A 17567-nucleotide genomic window follows, 5' to 3' on the forward strand; every position below is an offset into this window, starting at 1 on the left:
TGTTGTTGGAAAATAAAACTTTTTCTTTTGTCTCTATAGATTCTATAGTGTAGAGTGGATTATGAAGGGATATTAATGATTGTAAATGATATGAAATGGTCATAATAGTGGCACAAAAATGAGGGACAGAAAATTCACGCTCACTTTTGTTTTTGCGCTTATTGCTCTGACCATCCAAGATTTTCTCTGCTTGGAAACATTCAAGGAAAAAAGACCATGTTCACTAGAGACTAGTGTGTGTGTGCTTTCTTCCAATGATCACACTCCCAAAGCTTATAACAATTTTAGAAAGAAAATTAGTCAAGTGTGGAAAGCAAGGCTAGCTAGATATTGTACTCTATTACCATAGCTACTCCAAGAAGAGAGGTGTTTCTTCATCTTTGAATTGAATCACTATTATTTTCTTTGATGTGTATTCTTTTAAAACTATACTTTTACTATATCTCAATTTTATAAGATCAATTTGTAAGATGATGTTTGTATTCATTTATATATTTTGAATTGTTTTTATTTTTATTTAAAGTGAGATATTCAATACATTTTCACACTGAGACCTGTCAACTTGTGTGGAAGATTATATGGTGATTCGATAATAGTTTGATAGTGGGTGATAGAATAGACCTAACAAACTATTATTAGGATAAATTCTAAATGACTTTGATACTATTTTAAAAAGTAAACTTTATGTCTAACTGAATTATCAGATGATGTTTGCAATCACTTATATATTATGAATTATCTTTATCTTTAGTCGATATATGATCTCGAACATAAATCTAAATGGAATCAAGAAGAAAGAAAAGTATGATTTTTTTTTATTTGATTTAATAAGAAGAGAATAGAGATCTATTTGCTTTCCAATAAATAAGAAGAAATAATAAATGAATAGTTCATTTCTGTACGATTTTGTACATGAGTTGTATTATCCTTATTAATAAGTATATTTCATTATTTTTCTAACTAAACAGATATTTAAATTACGTAGTTTTTCAATTTTTAGTTTTCTTTCTATAAACTAAACACACCGTGTGTTTGGAGTATGAATACATTTCTCTTCTGTGTTTTTTAATGAAACATGCAAAAGTTTAATTCAACATCTCTCTAACAAGTACAATTGAATTTCAATTATATCCAACTAAATCTACTTTTAACCTAATCTAACTAGTGATTTCATGTTAACCTTTTTTTTTTCTGCACAAAACAAAAGAAATAGAAAAAACTCACTTTATCAAGTCTATTTATACATACCAGTCAACAAACTTATCCAAACACACGTCTTTAAAATAAAATTGGTTGCAGACAAAAGATGACATGATAATTTTTTTTATGATTTGGAAAAGAAAAGCATGGTTGTGTTGTGAGCAGGCAAAGGAAAAACAAAGAATAGTGGAACAGTTCCATTCCATTATTATTTAAAATGTACATGGATAAAACCAGGTTCATGCAAGTGGGATCATCTCTCACATGATAATTTAATCATAAAGTAATTGAAAATGAAGAAAATTGACCAATGGAAAAGTGTTCTGAAAAGTAATAAAAAAATAGAGCAATCGAAAATCCACTTGAGGACAAAGTAGAAGAAGGGGAAGAAAAGGAAAAATATATAGAGAAGAAGAGGGTTTGAGGAGGACCACCACCACGTTGCATTTTAAGTATGCTTTGAAAACACCTGAAGACCATGGCACCAGTTGAGTTTCCATAGCTGGCTTCAAAACCACCTTAAAACAGTGTCTGCATTGCAGCACGGGAACATCTCCGGAAACCACAAACAAATATCATTAATGTTTCCTATGAGACTGTTCTTGTTTTATCACAAGAAACCACTGCTCCCTAAACTCTTATATTAATGATAAATATATTACATTAATAATAATAATATTTTATTTATGGTAGAAAAAAAAAGTAAAAGAAAAAGGGTGTGAGGGTTTGGTTTAAAAGTGAGATAAAGGGAAGCTATAGGGATACACAGAGACATATGATATAACCAAGAATTCCCAGACATCTCCTTTTGGGTCCCTCACTTTGTGTCCTTATCTTCTACCTTTTTGTCCTTGTTCCTTTCCGGCTGGTCCTCCTTCCCCACTTTTATAGCCACCACCTATTTCAACACTCATGTCTTCAACAACTTCTTCTTCTTCTTCCTCGTCAACATCATCGTCCACTTCAACCCCATATGACGTTGTTGCTGCTGATGTCCCTGGCCCTAGTACGAGGAGAACCACCGCTCAATTTGAAGGCCCTTCTTCCTCTCGTCAACGTGCTATGAATGAGGTTTTGCCTGAACCTTTTCTCGAAGCTTTGGCCAACCAACTTGCCCTTCATGCTGCAAACTACAATGGCCGTCTTGCTGCTGCTCCTGCCCTTGCCAATTTGTTTCAGGTGCTTTTTTTTACCTTTTTTTTATCCTTTCTTCGTCTTCTTCCTCTTCATCTTCATCTTTATCTTTACCCCCCATTTAAAAAAAATATGCAATCCATGTTCATCTTCTTTGCTTTGCTTTGCTGAATCTGACCAAGGATTCTCAGTTTGCTTAAAATGAAGATTTGTGGAATCTTCAGCATGTGTGACTGATAGCTTTTTCAGTTCCGAAACTGGACAAAATATTGGTCAAGTCAATCATGAATCTAGTTTGCAACCTGCAGATTCTGGTTTTTTTTTTTTGTTTTTAATAAACATCATCACTATGTACTATCTTATGAGTCTATGTAAGGTTGTCACATTCATTCAGTATTTCATTTTTTTTTACTGATAATAAAAAAATTATGTAGTATTTTAATTATATTATTATGTGTATATATATTTTTATATCCATATCCTTTTCTTATAATTTTTGTTTGATGTGTTTAAACTTTTGAGGCATACATTGAACTCAATGGATAAGGGGACATGGTACCGATTTAGGTTTAATTTGTAGTGCAGATGCTTCAAGCAGCATCCGAGAAGAAACTGTTCCTTGAGAGAACTTTACGTGTGTCTTTTTCAAACCAAATGTGTGTCCCTTTCAAAAAAGGGTGTTTTTTTCTTCTTTGCAAAGTTTGTTCTCTCTTCCCCTTCAAAAATGTCTAGTTTTGGACCTCCTTTTCACAAACCAATGAAAATGCTCACGCTGCCTTCGATTTGCTGTTTCCCTTTCTTGGCATGAAATCTTTTTGACTGAGCTTTTTCCTTCTATCTAGGCTAGAAGATCCATTGCATGCCTTTTTTATCTCCATATGAAGATACTAGTTTTTTTCTTTGTTTAAAAATAAATGACTTTCTTAAAGAGTAACATAAGGATGGAAGCATAAATAGTTCTTAATGTCACATACCTAACCATTTCCATATATAGTTGGCTGCATATAACCACTCTAATTCTTTTTCCTCTCTTTTTTATCAAGATTATTGAGAGAAGGTACCTCTCTACACAGCATCAAAGTAAATAATCCATTTCTAACAATTTTTTTGTGTTCAAAGAATAAGCTTTTCCGGCTAAAACCAGTGTGCTTGGAAGCAATGAAAATCTGAAACTAGATTTCAAGTTACATTAGTTCCCTCCATTAAAATAATATTCCAAGCACAGAAGAGATTCATGGCTACTTTCATCAGTTAGAGTACCCTTGTTCTCTAATGATAATGGAAAAAACCAGTTGCATGAATTTTGGTTGGAGAATAAAAATCTCAATTAGGGTTTGAAATCTTTTAATAACCGGAGATTAGTTGTTTGTCTAATATTTTTTAGTCTAAAAATGGGGTCAAAAAGCAGGTATTGTATAATGCCAAAAGGCACATGGAGCCCTACTCTTGTCGTGAGGACACTCCATTCCTTTTGTTTCTATATGAGAAGTTCACACCTATTATAATTTTAGTTTTCTTTCCCAATAAATTAAATAGTATTATATGATGTACTATATACGTTATGATAATTGCACACACACCCCAAAGTTGGGACTTGAGAGATGGGGCATGCATATTGTTTAGTTGTACTTAGAAACTATCACCCCTATATAAAGGTGGATCCATTTGGATAAATATATGTACGAACACCTGCTATATAAATAGAGTTTCATAATTAAAACCATGAAAATTTGTTTTTTCTTTTCAAAGTTTTGTTGTTAGTGAGAAACTCCTTTGTTGTTTCTCTTTCAATCTTCAATTTCATCTGATGCTTTGTTTGATATTTTCTTTAACTGCTAAAGAACAATAGGTTATCCAGGAATTTGTTACTCGATTTTGGCTTGGACTGGTCTTTGTGGTGGTGAAATAGAAGTAGAGATTCGCTGTTTGGAACAAGACAGGCACTTGGCCATACCTTTCTTGGAAATGAAAGTGAAATGTTTGTGGGGGAAGCACGCTTTTCATACCATGTTTACATTTTCTACATACCATGTTGTGGAACAAACATCTTCACCACTTTCGTTATCTACCATTGTACCTGCGATGGACCACATAATACCACTACAAACCATCGTCTTCTTCTTTTCACTACTTCCTACATTCCCACTCTCAATTTCATATCATCACATATTTTTCTTCTCTCTATGCCAAGTTGGGTAACTCATAACCTCATCACCACCTTTCTTCAGTTTTCTGAGTCTCTATACCATTCATTCATTTTTTATCTGAACTAATGAATTAAAATTTACACAGTCTCAACTCTTATATAACAATTTTCATACAAAGAGAAGAGGTGGCAATGTATGTATGGATATTTGATACGTAAAGTATGGTATATGGCAGTGTTATGATTATCTAAGATTCTGAAGTATCTAACTGAGAAGAAGTACACTGACATGATAATAAATAAGATTAAATGAGAGGTGTAATGTTGTTGATTTGAAGCTGATAATCTGGTCATTGCTATGTCATTGCTATGGCTTGCTGCTGCTACCTGACGCGGATGATGCTACCTCTCTGCAACCTCCACCCTAGCTTAGCTTAGCATAGCTACCTGCTTCTGCCATCTTCAATGTTTCTCTCTCCACCGTTTCATCCATTGCTACCTACTTATAGTTAACGAAAAGCAGAGAGATATAAATGTACATTTCTTTTTGTTTTATGTGGGATTATGAACAAGAGAATTTCTCCACTTTCTATATGTGGAAAAGAGTTCTAGGGACTTGCTCAATTTATCAAATACCTTTCGTGCAACGGAAAGCTATTTTAACTTAGAGCTAGGTTGGTTCATTCATGGGTTGACAATAGTGATGTTGACGATGATGATTGAAAATTTTTCGTGCATGCAGGTTTGTTCCACGTGGCGGGAGGTGTCGCGCTCGGATCTGCTGTGGGAGCACCTCACGAGGCGCATCTGGCGAAGGACGTTCCGAGTGAGGGACACGTGGCACCGGGAGTACATCAACTGCCATCGGACGGCGAGGAACTTCGAGGATGGGAGGCTGTCGTCTTCGATTCCGCAGTTCGGCCATTCGGAGCATCGCCGGAGCTTGATCTGCCGCTGCCTCGTCCTCTCCGACACCCGCCTTGCGTGCGGCTTCGTTGACGGCACCGTGCGCGTGTTCGACCTCGAAACCAACGCCCACGTCAGCACCTTTCTCTCCGACCACGGCCACCTCTTCGGGCCGTTTTCGCGCTCCATCTCGGGAATTGTTATAACCGACTCCAACATCACTTTCGCCAGGCTGGACGGGGATATCTACGTGGACGCCATCAACGTGCATGGCCAGAGCCAAGCCCGCCGGGCCGTCTCGGGCTTCGTGATGAACAACGGGCCGTTGGTCGGGTTCGCAGGAACAAGGCGGTGGTGGGTGGGCTTGTTCGCCGGTATAGCAGGCCGTTCTTTTCAGGTAATTTTTTTATCAAAATAAAAAATCAAAATTTGATGTCACATTCCATTACACCATCCTATTTTTCATGAACTCTATAAAACTCACAAAAATGTTGTTTTTCAGGTGTGGAACGCGGAGAGTGGGGAGAGCGTGTTCGTTGGAGGGTCGTTGACGGATCCGGAAACGGTTATGGGGTGGCACATGCTTACGGAGTTGGTTGACCCGGTGGCGCGTGTGCGCGTGACGGAGGGTGAGTTCGTGGTGGCGTGCACTGGTTTGAGGCTGGTTTGTTTCAATGCTTGGAACCCGGAGGTTCTGCTGAGGGACGCTGTGTCGGCGTCGGGGTTCGTGGTGAATTCGATGGACGTGAGCGAGGAGGCTTTTGTGGTGGTGGAGCGTGGGGGAGTGGGAACGGTGTGGCGCGTGGGGACGATGGAGTTGATGAGCAGGTTTCGGTTGAGGGGTTCGTGGGTTCGAGGGTTGTGGGGTTGCATGAACCTTGGGTACGTGTTGACCTATTCTCCCAACCCTGCACCATTCTTGAGGGTTTGGAACATTGAACAAGAGGAAGGAAGGTTGTGTGTGAGAGTGTTTCTGCGTGCAGGTGAGGTGAGTAGCATGGTGGCTCATCACTCGCACATGGCTTTCTCTTCCAACAACATTAACCTGTTGGATTTTGGTGTACATGATGAGGAACCTTAGCCCTACTCTTAGGGTTAGGGTTAGGGTTTTAGGAGTAGGATTGTACTCTCATGCTATATTCTCCCATTCATTTTAACTTTGCATTCCTTTTTGTACCTATTTCACACTATTCACCTCCATTTTCTCCATCTCTCTCTTCTTCTTCTTCTTCTTCCTATTTCATTGTTTACTCAGAACTCTTCCACAAGCATGGGATTCCACCATGCATGCATCTGCTCATTTGGATATTCCAATGTTATTCCTATTTCATTGTTTACTCTTTCTTATATTTGTTTGTCTCTTTTCTCTATTCCAATGTTTGTCTCATTAAGATCATATTTTTTAAACGTGTTTAAGATAGTTATTTCAGTGTAATTGATTTTTGAAAGCATGTGCATTACTGACTAATTTAAATAAAAGATTTTCAAAATTTTAAGTTTAATAAAAATTAAAGATAGATTTTATTCCCATTCATCTTGTTTTATCACGAAACTTTGAAATTTTAGTAACAACCAAAATGTTTTCTGAAATGAAAAGAAAACGATGGATGTCACTAAAATGGCAAGAAACCTTCTTTGCCTTTGTTACCTTTTTATTTAACTTCTTCATTTAGGTATACTAGATGAAAAACAAACATACAATTCTTATTTGATCTTCCATGCATAAGCAAAACAACCTTTTACAATTTTTAATACTAATTTAGGGAAATAATCTTTATACCTGTCTCAAGAAGCTAATATAATCTTGTTAATCTATATTATTACATAAAAGAATATTAATTGCTGTTTTTTTTTTCAATTTTGTTCTTTATTGATTATTATTTTTTGATTAAAACTACTTTTTATTGTTTATTTGAAAATTATATTAAGTACATAACTTGGATACAAAAATGACATAACACTTTGACATTAATAATAAAGCTATCCTTTATAACTTGTCATTAATCATTTAACAGACATTTTTAATGTTGCATGCTTGAAAAATAAAGACAGACTAAGTTGGAATCATAAAAAATAGGGAAATGAAGATGACTACTACCCTGTAAATTTTAAGGGTTTTAAATCATACCATTTTTAAATAAATAGTTATTAAGCTATTATCACATTTTGTTTGCCACTTAGGGATATTATTATTTTTATTTTAATCTAATTCCTAATTTATTAAATATTTTTTCTTTTAAATACAAAGGATTGTTTTAATGCATTCTTTAGATACTATACCAGAACCAGACCTGAATCTTAAATATTGGAGTCATTATTCTCCTCTAAGTTCACTGCTTTAGTAAATGAAGAAAGCAGCAACTTGCACTTTCTTTTTGTGTGCTTGTGCATGGGAGGGAATGGATCTCCTGCACAAAAAACTCTTTTACATTCTCTTGGATTTTATACTGCAACTGTTTATTTTTTATTCTATTTTTTGTTTCTAACATACCTGTGTCACTGTGTTTCTTCTTCCCACCAACTTCGATGTTATATTTTTATAAGAAACTGTCATTTTAAAATTGTTCATAAAGTCAATCTTTACACACTTTAGGCACTTCAGCACCAAATGGTTCAACCCTTCATTTCCTTTCACTTCAACCTAACTAGTTTTTAACACATAGTTTAAGTGTTAACAAACTTATATATCATGCATAATGCAAAACAGTAACATTTCAAAAGTCCTTATTGTTTAAGAATTTGTCTGAGTTGAGGCACCAAACAAAAGTATAAACATATATCTATCCCAAATACAGTAAAAGAGCCAAATCAAATTTAAAGCTTATCACACATGATATTAAAAAAAAACATGGTCTACTGTTGAACACATCATGATCACGTATACAAAGTACATCACATATCATGGTTAAAAACTTGACTCGTGGTCATAAGCATGCTTCTATTGATTCATTACAAATACTGTTCACTACCTATTCCAAGTGCAAGTGTTCAGAGAAAAAATATCTGAGTTATAGTTATGGAAAATAATTAAAATTGTAAACAACACTACTAATTATTTTGGTGCATCTGAAATTGATTTCTCTGAAGTTTTTTATTGGACATTTTTGAATATATGATAAAAATGAACGAAGGACAAAGTGAGATAGACAGATGATGGTAGAGTCTAGTACTGCTCTGTAGTCCCTAGTCTCTCCTGCTTCTATGTTTGACGATGCTTTTCTTCTGTTGTCTGTTTTTCTGTCTGTTTCTGTTTCTGATACCGTAGCTAGCTGCTGCTGCATGCTACTGCTTCAGCTTCTTAGTTAGGTAGCCCTGTTCAATTCTCATATAATAAAAACATATATACATACATATTATATATATATATATATATATATATATATATATATATTTTGCTGTTAGGGCTGAACATGGCGGCACCTTCGATGTTCTTCTGTGGACCTCATTAATTTGAAGCTTTAAAGACTCAATGCGCATGGCTTAGAAGGATTTGAGAATGGAATGAAACTGTTCTGACCATGTCTTTCCAACTTGTTCATCATCTCAATATCAAACAAATTGTGTCTTATTGACTCTTTTTCTACCACTTGATCAATGAATCAATGACTCACTTTATGACTCATGCATGCTGCCATTCAAATTTATTTTTTCTTGGAATTTTAAGATAGGTTTTGAATTTCTCAATGCTTTTGTCGGTTTTCAGTTAGGTCCATTCAAATCCAGCTTATAAAGTAAATTCAGATTCACGTGTCTGTGTTACTCCCTTCTAACTATGATTGGATGTTAAAATGGTGCCTAAAAAGCAAAAAAGTCTTCGGTCGTATCTACCAACCTAAAATTATTTCAAACCTAGAATAATTCTGTCATTTTTTTTTATTTTTAAGAAAAATAAAGAAAACAGATAATAAGTTGTAATTTTCTTTTTTTTTTCTTAAATTTTTTAAATTTTAATAGAGAATTATCAACAAGATGGTAGGAAAATTAAGTGAAGATCAGTGTGAATAAATATTTTGAAATATAGAACATGTTAGAAGAGACAACTTTAATTTAACCTAGGAATATTGATAAATGAAATGACGGAGTGTTCGAGAAACTGAAGAGACTTGACCATACTAACTCATTCTACTTTACCGTTTTGTTTTGTGTATAATCCATAAAGTTTTGATTGTTTAGAGAAATATATTCAAATTTTATAATTTATAAAAAAATATAATTCATAATATGAACTGTTTGAAAAAACTTATAATATTAATTTTATATATATATATATATTATTTATAGTAAAAAGGACATGAAGAGGATTAGGGATAATTTTATTCTTTTTACATTTGAATATAGGAATGTTCATTTTTTTTACTTTAATAATGATTTCTTCTGTTTGTTTCGTCTATACTTATCAGAATTTGTGATCAAAACCATATAGCATAAGATTTGGTAGAGACGAACTGAAGGAAAAAGAAATGAAAAAAATAGACCAAAACTTTACAATTATACACTTTTTTACATGTGAATCAATAAAAATCAATTAGGAATTAAACTAATAATACATAAATCATTCTTTAACTCACATGTTTGATATTTAAACATATCTATGTACTCAAAAGAAAACTATACTTTCACATAGAATTATATGTGATGAGTTTAGAAATATATATATATATATATATATATATATATATATATAAATAATAAAAGATAAATTTATAATTAAATAATTTAAAAAAATTATTAAAATAATAACTATTGTTTTTCAAGTGGATGTAAAAAAAAGAGTTGAATGTCAAAATATCTACATCTATATGCAAATTAATTAGTTTAATAGCAATTTAATTTAACTCTTAGTATGAATTCAATTTAACTAGCAATTCATATCAATAATCCAATTGATTTGAAGAATTAAACAATTTTTAGGTTATACAAATTAATATAATCAAGATTGTAATATACAATTTAAATTCATAAGACTTAAATTGATCTAAAGCTAATTGAACACAGCTGACTTGGAATCTCACAATATAAATGTTAAAAAACAACACACAAGTACTATAACACATTATAGTAGCACTTATATTACAACATAATTGTCTACAAGAATTGCCACAGTCTTTTGACATCCAAATTTGAAAGAGTAACATGTCTGAAAAGTTGGCTTCTTAAATCTGCACAAGACAAGCTTCTACACTCATCCACCTAAAACATTCCAGTAGTCAGATAATGGCACAAGGATTCTTAAAGATTACTATAAACCAAGATAATGATCCAATTGATCACAGCAAACATAGATGTAACTATAACAGAAATTATATAAATAAAATTCAATCCAAAATCTGTTACCTATAAATTCTCCTGTAACATCCCATGGACGATTTTCAAAGGACTTTCCAACAATATTGCCTTTTTTATGTAAGGTTCCCTCTTCAGTGCAGTATTGTGGAAAATAATCATAGAATGTTTTGCTTCCTAGTTGATCAACTCCATTAAAAAGAAAGCTTCTCAACAAATCCTAGTATAAAACCAGAAGTGAGCATCTGTGGTACTAAATTGTAAGGAATTAAGCAACCACAAATTTGACCTACCTTGGCAAGTGTGTCCCCGATTAGCTTCTTCAAAACACCTTGTCCTGGATCCTACTTCCACCAAATAAGTCCATGAATCAGGTCCATTGTAAAATTGAAAATGAAATCATTTGCCAATTTTGTTGTCAAGATTTTAATGTAGATAACAGATTTCAACATTGCTCTATAAACAATAAGGTATCTCTTGAGGATATCACAAGCATAATAATTTCAGTACTTAAATTATCTTCAACTGATGCTAAATGAGTGTAGATCCTTGGTGAATTAGAAAAGCCTAAATCAACTATACTCTAGGACAAATGTGTTAATGTTGTCAAAAAATATTAGAAAGTGTGAACTACCTTTTCAACTCTCCATGTCAAATATCTATGTTGTGCTTCAAGATTGAGCACAATCTGAGATTCATCTGTCTCTTTAACTGATTTGCATATCATTTCCAACCATACCTGCCAGGGTCAGTTATGAAGATAAAAAAGATTGCACTTGCATGTGGTGAACTATGTTAAATATATTATATTTTACAAAATATGAATGCTCACAGATAAAGTTTATCATGATGTTGGGGTTGTTACCTTGTAATAATCCTTAAATGCGGAATACAGAATATCATATTTTTGTGGGTCTGAGGTAAACTTTGTCCAGATGACAATTGGTGAAAAAAACTTTATAGACTCACTTGTGAGCTTTCCTCCCCATGGAAAAAGCTGCATGAAGTCTGTGTTAAGTCAGCACACTAGCTCCTAGAAAGAATTCTATAATTTACAGAAGAACATAGATGCGTCCATGAGGACTTTTATGCATCAATTCAGAATGGAAAAAATAAAAAACAGAGAATTTGTAGTAAGAGGAGTTATGCTGCGCGAGTGATTAACTGTTTCGAAACTGAAAATACTTCTACCAATAACTAATAATTTGCCCTAAATATTTGCAATTACCTGAGTATACTTAAGACCAAGAGGAATTAAGCTTTTAAAGTACTTATCCTTGTACTCATGCTGATTGATGACATCATGCAAGGGGTTAAGGTCCCTGGCATAATTAATTCAAGGTTAGTGCTTTGCATTACATACACTAATTTGTTCTTATATAATGTTTGAACCTGATAATAGCACAGTCGGAAACCTTTATCAAAGCACCAGTGAAATATAGCCAGATTTATTGAACTAAGGTTTTCAGGTTCTTTATTTACAAGGCTCATTCTAAAGAGAATAACAATTATAAAACAAGCACTGCAACTCTGCAAGCAAAGATCTGTGACCTTCATTATGGTGCTGATTAGGGCTAAACACATCTTCTACAAAAATCATATAAAAAAAGTAGCAAATCCAAAGGCTAGAGTAAAACAACTACAATTGTCTGGCTTGAAGTAACATTGAGATGTGAATAATCAGGAATATACCATAAAAGAGACATGAACATATAATACAAAAAGAACTAAGCATCCTCTTCAAGTGACTAGTGAAGAAAGTCTACACTTAATGAAATATGGTATTTTCTTTTAACAAGTTCAATCAAATGCCTGCTACTTAGACTAGTTGATACTTGATAAACCTAGTTTAGTGAGTATCAGTAGGCATTAAAACATATGCATTAACCACACCCAAATGAAGACATAAAAGTTCTATGTTATGTACCACCTGAAAGAATATATCACATAGATCAGAGGCTATTTTATGTTTTAAAAAACTGAATGATTCCCAACACAATTTCACAATGCAAAGCAGATAAAGACAGGTTTTCATAATTAGTTCTAAACTCTTCTTGGATGAAAACAATATGCGTTGCAATGCATAAATTTCCATAAGCTGAAATGCAGCTTAGGAATAAGTTCAAAAAATTGAAAACACAGTCCACATTGTAGACTTTTCCTCAACTAAAAGTAAAAAAGAAAATGGAGAACATCCTTTATAATAGTAGATTGCAACAGTGGAAGAAGATGCTAACTTACAACACCACAATGTTTGTTTTAGCAGAGGTGAAAAAGTTTGCACAAAATATGGGGACATCATATTCTGCTTCAGGAAAGACAGCAAAATCAAAAACCTGCATAAGTTCAAGAAAAAACAAGAGGCAGTGAGCATATTGTAAAACAATTTCCAGACAGGACAAAATACAGAAGAACACTTCAGCAATGACATGACCATTTTTTTCATGTATCATTGAAAACAGGTTTGGACAAGGCAGAAGTTCAAGTTTACATGAAGATCGGAAAAAGTTTGGACTAGGCTGAAATCCAACACATAGAATTCACATGAGGAGGATCCAGAGATACAATAACACAACTAAGAAAATAGTTAGTAATGGAATTGTTATTATTAATTTATAGTGATTTAACTAGCAAGAAATGCAAAAACAAGAAACAGTAAAAGGCATTAACTTTGAAGTCTGATTAGTAAAGAGGATAAATTGTGTAGTGAAGTCGGCAAGTTTTGAAATGATTAGTTATGTCACAGACATTTTAAATTCAAATAATGAACAAGGGATTGTCAGTTGTGTGGAAACTGTGGTATTTCAAGAATCATTGAGAGAACAGGGGAAAAAAAGAAAAAAACTTCAAATAACATTTACCTACACATTGTTCTGTATTATAATAAGATAATGCAATGCTAAATCCTAAAGCACTCACTTATATACTAATAATCCTTACTAATGAAGAAAGCATGTCATAAAACATTAGAAAATGGGAAACTAAGAAATAACAAGCTCTAAGGTAATTTCTAAGATACTATAAAATTTGAAGATAGTATAATATTCATGTTACGAGATATTCAGACAAGAGTTATACCTCCTAAGGATCAAAGCTTGCATGTTGAAACAGATACAAAAGGATGCTTACTAATTTTGTTAACATGCATTGTTTTAGATAAAGGATCCTTTATAGGTAAGGCAAAATAAAATTGACACTGACAGAAATAAATTCATAGAAGATCAAATTTTGAAATTGTTATGGCTAAAATAAATTACCAGGCAGGTACTACAAAGGCATATTTTTTTAAGATAGTATTTGAAACCAACCATACATCATTTCTATTTGAATAACATAGTATAGGGAGACAAGACTTTGGTCAGAACATCAACAACTTGACATGAACAATCTACATTTTGCTGGGCAACAACATTTTCTCGAACAAAGAAAACATTTGTGTTATTGTATGCAAACTGAAGAATAGGCTTGTGGGCCAAGGCTATAGTGCTCATGTTATCACAAAGTATGAGAAATTCCAAGTTCAGATGATAAAGTTTGAATCAAAACAATTTCAGCTTTGGTGTATGCCATATTGCGATACTCTACTTCTGTGTTGGAGTGAGCTTTCATGTTGGTGTACAAATGGAAGTATGCATGAACCTTGTTCCAAAGCTAACACAATGACTTGCACCAGAAAACACAAGTGAGTATTTCTCTAGACATGGAAGATTGGAGCCCCAAGAGGAGAAGTTGATTTGTTGACACCAAAGGAGATAATTCTGAGTCAAGCTTTTCAGAGATTGAGTGAGAAAAGGTAGTTGTCGCCATTGTTGGAGGAGGAGAAGAAAACAAAGGTTAGACATGTGGATTGTTTCATGCTCTGTATACCATATTTGAATAACAAAGTAGGGAGAGAAACTGACTTCACTATGAACGAAAGATTACAAATTTGATTTTACTATAGTAAGCTTCAGCTGTTCATAACTATACAAAGATGAGCTAATTATGCTAGTAAACTAACCATAGTAGATAAGCTAACTGTTGTAAGGATAAAAAACTGTAACTAACAGACTTTAGTTAAGCTAACAAACTATAATAAATTGATATTTGACAGGGACTAAAAGATCACCTGCATTGTTTCTGTCTCAATGATCAAACTTCGTAGAAGCCTAATTTTGGCAGCTTCAAATGATAGCATACTAAGCATTCCTTTACCATCCTTAGAGTTCATGAAACTGAACTTTTCCTAGCAAGAAAACATACAAAAATGTACAATGAAGATCTATGCACACAAATAATGGTGGAGAACAAAGCAGTAGAATGCAGGACAACAAGGGACAAAAGCCACATCTGAGATTTTGGAAAATAAGTACGGTTCAGTTAAACTAAATTTAATACCAAAAATAAAATATAAAATGAAATGGAAAATTATATAACTAAAGAACAATAAAACAACAAGAGTTAATGGCTTTTTCATTGTTTGATAATCACAAAGGGAAAGTTTATGATTGGAATAATGGACCACATCCTCAAAAAGGTAACCCTGATTTAAAACATGAGGACACGGTATGACACACAATCATAATAAAACTCTTTTTCATCTAAATTTTCCTTCCAAATTAAATGGAAGATGTTTTCTAAATATCATTGACCAAACCAAAGTGATTGTTTACTTCATTTATGTATAGCGATAACAAGATCAATGAGTGTGTTTGAAACTTGTTGTAGTTGTGTGGCATACATAGTCATGTATTTTTGGGTTTATCAGTTACCAATTAAGAAATCTGCAGCACTTGCAATCTATCACTGTCAAACATGGAATTGTGCACTGAGTTCTGCAATAAAAAAACTTGATAGAGTAACTTATTGAAGTCGTGCAATAAGTTAACATTCCCCTACTCAATTAAGCAGTTTTTAGCATTTTTTTTTTCTTTGTCAACAAGAAAGAATAAATAAATGTTAACCACTTCGTTCAACCCTTATACAAATTGAAAAGGAAAAACACTTAGTCTCCCCTAAAACCTTCTACCTACCGACAACTTAACAAAACACCTGCATAAAAACCAACTAAGAACCCAACCAACAATCTAATACATTATTTAAGGTGTCTTAGACGTAACCCAGATCAAACCTTTAACTAACCTTTAACTGAACAAAACAATTGTGAACAATTCTAAAACATTATAACCATTGGGAAGGCAATGAAGAGTTCACAAGACAACATAACAAAAATATAATCAAACACGAATGATCCCAAAAACCTATTCATTTCCACCTCAACTAAAGTTTTAAACACTACAAAATCCACACTAACCCTAACAAACCATTCTAATTTCAACATCTTTACAAGAAAAAAACATAATTTAAAAACAAAAAACCTGCAAAGGTGAAGGGGTCAAGTGGGTGTGGCATCTGGTTTCATCCAAAGCAAACTCAACAAAGTTGTGATAAGACACAGAAAAAGTTTGTATGCAAGTACTCCTCCTTCTCTTCCAGTCAGGTGTGAAAGTGGTTACTGATTTTAATGGAGGAAGAAGCGAACTTTGCAGAGAAAAGGTTGAAGGGTATGAAGCACCAATTCTAAATTCCATTTTCAGTTACTCAATCACTCATAAGTCTTAAGTTAACTACTTCTAACATCCTCAGTTTACCGTTACAGTGTGGAACTCCGACAGAGCCACACGTGCTGCTGCTCAGCAACTCCCATTCTACTTTTAGCAACCTACATCAAGTGGGCCTACAATTCACACGTATTCACAGCCTGTGGGCCTCCTCCTATGGCCCAAATTATAATGCCTCCAAAGTCCATTACCCTCCTCATGTCTCTCTCACTGTCTCTTCTGAGACACAGTTCAATTTCAATTACCCACTCAGAAACAAAAAACTGTAATTGCTAATCATCACTAAAAATCAATTTTTGTTACCACTGAACAGTTTTCATTTGTGAATGAAGTTCAGATTCTTAGGTTGATGAGATATGTGATGTGGGGTCTCAAGTTCTGCAATGATCTTGTAGAGTTCAAAATTAAAAATTTAATAATCTGCAAAATAAAAATTATTTTTTTGCATTAATTTTTATTATATATTTATTAGATAGTTGAATATCTTCTTTTTTAACCTTAAAAAATGATCTTATATTAAGTATTCTTATGTATGTATGACAGCACAATTCTTATTTGCTTTACATTTTATTTATCAGATTGATACAAAAGAGATTAAAACACAGGGATGATAATATTGTTAGAAGAAAGTAATTAGAGTGGCAGATTTGCAAAGTGTAACCTATTTGAAGGTGCATGTGTCCTAAACACAGCCTTTCAAGAGGTACTGAAACTGAAACAGGCATAAATAAAAAAATGTATACTTTGGCTCACCTACACTGGGGCTAATGCCCCTAGCATCAACCCTTAGCTACACAATTTTTATTCACAAAGTAATGTCATGGCACTGCCCCTTCTGATGCTGCAGATTTTGTTCACACAACAAGTCATTTGTCCACTTTCCACCAGCTTCAACATTTGAGCTTAAAGTTAAAACTGTCACAAACTTGCACAGTGTGCAATGAGCAGCAATGCAAAACAACTTTGACTCTGACAATTTAGCAGCTTAAAAATGTTTATCCATTCAAGTTTAACTGCAGAACCCTCTCATTAAAGCATGATAATACTTTTTTTTCAGATGATTATTGTTCTTACTTGAGTTATTAGCCTAGCCTAACTGAGATGTTGTATAGTGATATCCAAGATAAAAGTTTTTATTAACAAAAAATATTACTAATGGCAAAACTTTATGGTTAACAAAGCTTAATTTTGGATCCACTAATAGTAACTTCTTCCCTTGTGCTTGTTATTACTTGTTGGCATGCTGTGAACCACATTGTCATTTGTTTTTATCACTGTTTTAAAGATGCTTTGTCAGA

At 33.4% G+C, this 17567-nt stretch overlaps 2 protein-coding genes across 3 annotated transcripts; one reads left to right on the forward strand and one right to left on the reverse strand.

Annotated features, from left to right (window-relative positions):
- Positions 1–1963: 1963 nt before the first annotated feature.
- Positions 1964–6731, forward strand: LOC137827116 (transcriptional regulator STERILE APETALA). The gene is made up of 3 exons (XM_068633330.1): positions 1964–2379; positions 5223–5783; positions 5889–6731. Exons 1-3 carry the CDS (start codon positions 2113–2115, stop codon positions 6465–6467), a joined length of 1407 nt encoding a protein of 468 aa, XP_068489431.1. The 5' UTR covers positions 1964–2112; the 3' UTR covers positions 6468–6731.
- A 3542-nt stretch (positions 6732–10273) lies between these two features.
- On the reverse strand, positions 10274–16372 carry LOC137826299 (phytochromobilin:ferredoxin oxidoreductase, chloroplastic). 2 transcript variants are annotated; one of them, XM_068632218.1, is made up of 9 exons: positions 16027–16372; positions 14778–14894; positions 12911–13005; positions 11898–11991; positions 11535–11666; positions 11304–11408; positions 10963–11013; positions 10721–10889; positions 10274–10576 (listed from the first exon to the last, which is right to left on the reverse strand). In XM_068632218.1, exons 1-9 carry the CDS (start codon positions 16237–16239, stop codon positions 10569–10571), a joined length of 984 nt encoding a protein of 327 aa, XP_068488319.1. In that variant the 5' UTR covers positions 16240–16372; the 3' UTR covers positions 10274–10568. The 2 variants fall into 2 exon arrangements, with proteins under 2 accessions (XP_068488319.1, XP_068488320.1); XM_068632219.1 differs by lacking the exon at positions 16027–16372 and adding an exon at positions 15421–15489.
- Between the last annotated feature and the right edge of the window lie 1195 nt (positions 16373–17567).

Source organism: Phaseolus vulgaris, chromosome 8, assembly GCF_000499845.2.
Source record: "Phaseolus vulgaris cultivar G19833 chromosome 8, P. vulgaris v2.0, whole genome shotgun sequence".
Classification (NCBI taxonomy): domain Eukaryota; kingdom Viridiplantae; phylum Streptophyta; class Magnoliopsida; order Fabales; family Fabaceae; genus Phaseolus; species Phaseolus vulgaris.

Bases quoted from the DNA above. Each gene is read 5' to 3' on its own strand.
- LOC137827116 (XM_068633330.1), top strand. From the start codon at position 2,113: ATGTCTTCAACAACTTCTTCTTCTTCTTCCTCGTCAACATCATCGTCC. The intron at 2,380-5,222 runs GTGCTTTTTTTT...TCGTGCATGCAG, and splicing joins CCCTTGCCAATTTGTTTCAG to GTTTGTTCCACGTGGCGGGA. The intron at 5,784-5,888 runs GTAATTTTTTTA...GTTGTTTTTCAG, and splicing joins TAGCAGGCCGTTCTTTTCAG to GTGTGGAACGCGGAGAGTGG.
- LOC137826299 (XM_068632218.1), bottom strand. From the start codon at position 16,239: ATGGAATTTAGAATTGGTGCTTCATACCCTTCAACCTTTTCTCTGCAA. The intron at 14,895-16,026 runs GTTTTTTGTTTT...TTTTCTTGCTAG, and splicing joins TGACCCCTTCACCTTTGCAG to GAAAAGTTCAGTTTCATGAA. The intron at 10,890-10,962 runs GTAGGTCAAATT...GTTTTATACTAG, and splicing joins TCGGGGACACACTTGCCAAG to GATTTGTTGAGAAGCTTTCT.